This window comes from Sesamum indicum, linkage group LG11 (genome assembly GCF_000512975.1).
Source record: "Sesamum indicum cultivar Zhongzhi No. 13 linkage group LG11, S_indicum_v1.0, whole genome shotgun sequence".
Classification (NCBI taxonomy): domain Eukaryota; kingdom Viridiplantae; phylum Streptophyta; class Magnoliopsida; order Lamiales; family Pedaliaceae; genus Sesamum; species Sesamum indicum.
Window position 1 is genome coordinate 9,193,412 of NC_026155.1, and position 2,952 is coordinate 9,196,363.

The window sequence follows — 2,952 nt, forward strand, 5'->3', positions numbered from 1 at the left end:
GTTCATCAACCTCCATCAACACAAAACTGAATTGATCATGATACTTTGAGGCCAGCTAGAAAAAATAAATCAGGCTTATCCAGGGGAATTTTTCTACACAAACAAATAGTCTGGAAATCTGAAAAACCAGTTGGTATTTATGGGGACAACTTAGAAAAACATGACAAGAAACAATCGCCAGGACTTCCATAAAAATCATTTCAGAAAGGCCCACCAACAGAATTAGCTTACTTTATAAGCGACACAAATAACAATCCAACACTTGCCATCAAGACGGACATAGGCTAGACATATATACATAGAAACATTAGGAAACGTGGAACAACATAGCACGAAATAGTTCAAAAGTTGAAAACCTTTGCATGCATTAGTCAGAAGAAAACGACACTTTAAACACCACCTGACAGGAATAAGAGAGCAGGTATCACCTCTGCTGAAAGTGTGCGTAATTCTTGGTCACGAGCCGCTAACAAATGTGCAAGATCAACCTAGAAGATCAAACAAATCTACTATTATTTATTTTTCAAATCTGTGTCAAAAAAGCCCATGGCTCAAAGGACGCAAAACAGAGAATGATGGCATAAACAGAAACATCATCAGTAATGTTTTGCATAATATATATCTTCTTGGATACACAGAAGCATCATCAGTAAAACAGCAAAGAGGGAAACGGATGCTTGTGTATCTATCCTATCAATGGCTCAAAGTCCAGTCATCAACGACTTTGAGATTTCAAGAGTTCAAATATTAAAAGGGAAGGCTATCCAACAATACCTTTGTGAAAGTAACAAACATCACTATTCCCAACTATGCAGAAAAACAAAATAGATCCACGAGTTATAAAAAATCTTGAAGCAACTAGTCTCCTTTACGCATGGAACCCAACATTTGAGATAACCAAATAAAAGCTAATCTATTCTCCAAACTTCACGCTCACCAATTTTGTAAACACCAATGGGACCTGATCTAATTGCAAAAAAGAATTAAATGCAGTAATTTGTTCGGCATAATGAAACAATAAACCTTTTGAGAGATGCCACATAACCAAAACCTGGCCTTCAGGGTTGGGAGGCTGTTTATAAGACGAAAGTTGAAAATTTAACACCTAATGTGGCTGCTTTAGGATGTTCCTTTATGTGATTCTATTTCTTCTAATTTTTAACTTGACAATCATATATTATGTATGAACAACAATAATATTTGAAGTGGCAATAAAAAGAACTCAGCATATCTGAGTAATTGGGAAAATGCAATTTTTTAGTCCAGAAACTTTTGGGGGCAGGGGGTTATATTTTATGTTGGATGAATTGATTTTTGCAATTTAGTCATCTAGTCATGTAACTTTAAAAATTCTGGCAAATTAGTCTTTTTCTTTGTTTAAATTGGCCAGAAAATTGCATGTGACTTGCACATGACCTAATTAAATTGGGGATTCGGCGGAATTACAGCACTAAATTGCGAAATTCAATTCTCAGGGGACAAAAATGCCGCCCCCCTAAGTTACAAGATTAAAAAAATTGCATTTTCCCCATGAATTAGCACATATGAAGAAGTTTTAGAATAAAATTAATGAAACATTGTTCTTTAATTAGCAAATGAAATCAGAGAGTATTCGTTGTACATGTAATAATGCATTAAGGAAATCATATCACTAAGAGTTTAAAAAGAAGTCTAAATTTCATTAATGTATATAGTATTCGTGATAATATGATGTTATGTCACTGATGACATCCCAATACAACCAATCATATCTCGACAATATCATTTCATATCATTGGCAATACATATATACTCGGAGAATAATATGTATTGGTAGATATTATCAATCAGCATGAACCCATCCAATTATGGATATGCCTATATAGGATGCTAAAAAGCTCTAAAATTTTAATAAAATTACTAAATCAAGTGCAATTAACATAAAATACTCATTAGTGGGAAAAATGCAATTTTAGTATTGTAACTTTGGCGGTGGCGTTTTTGGTCCGACACGGATTGATTTTTGCAATTTAGTCTTGTAACTTTAAAAATTTTGGCAATTTTAGTCATTTTCCAGCTAGAATCCCTAATTTAATTGGGCCATGTGCAATTCACATGCAATTTTGCGGCCAAATTGGCCGAAAAATAACTAAAATTTCTTAAAATAACACAAATAAATTGCAAAAATCAATTCGTGTTGGACAAAAATTGCCACCCATTCAGCCTTTTGGATATCTTTCTGGATGATCAACCAAGTTGAAATACAGATCTCATCACACCACTTATAGCAACCCTTCTCATCGGAAGATGGGATGCTACGAGGGTAACCGCTCCTAGTGAGAGACAGAGGCACGAGTTTGCAGGTTTCACCTTATCGCCAGCATAGGCCTTCAAAGAGGCTGCACACATTTTAAACGTGCAACCATCCAACCTGAGAGCCATAGAACCATGACAACAGGAGTCTGGTTGCTTCTATGTAAAGCTCACTGGCAGGATTATGTAATTCTAAAAGAAGATTGAGGGCGGGGCCAGCACCCAGGCCCGCTGCTCCAGTAGTCTCTGACTCGGTGTTCCAATCATAAGTCTCAGCCGGGAATATTTAGTTAGAGTACTATTATCAAAACATAATGGCCAGTCAAGGGAAACTGCGTTAAGTATCAAAACCCAATCATTTGTATTCAGACTGCCTGGCATAGGATCAGATACAACTAAAAGCCCGTTGTAGAAATATTCATATATTCACTTGATTAAATCTTTAATTTCTTATGAAATTTCACTAAGATATTCGATATAATTAGAAACCCCGAGTATTTGCCAAACTTTATTCTCTTATATACCATACAGCGCAAATGCACATAACAGAATCAACATTCTCTTCATTCAGCCCAGAAGGTGCCAAGAACTTGTCACACACAATTATATTTAGCAAGGAGGATGATTACCTGAGGTGTGCTCCCATCATCAGATCTCTCA

The 2,952-nt window shown here is 35.8% G+C and overlaps 1 protein-coding gene across 1 annotated transcript in view; it reads right to left on the minus strand.

The window, feature by feature from the left end:
- LOC105173681 overlaps positions 1 to 2,952 on the minus strand; it is a 14,794-nt gene that overhangs the window by 1,371 nt on the left and 10,471 nt on the right. The window contains exons 10-11 of the mRNA XM_011095529.2: positions 2,922 to 2,952; positions 429 to 488 (exon numbers count right to left, since the gene is read on the minus strand). The exon at positions 2,922 to 2,952 is cut by the window's right edge and continues 53 nt beyond it. Coding sequence (XP_011093831.1) covers positions 429 to 488; positions 2,922 to 2,952 — 91 coding nt within the window. The remainder of the gene's footprint in view (positions 1 to 428; positions 489 to 2,921) is intronic.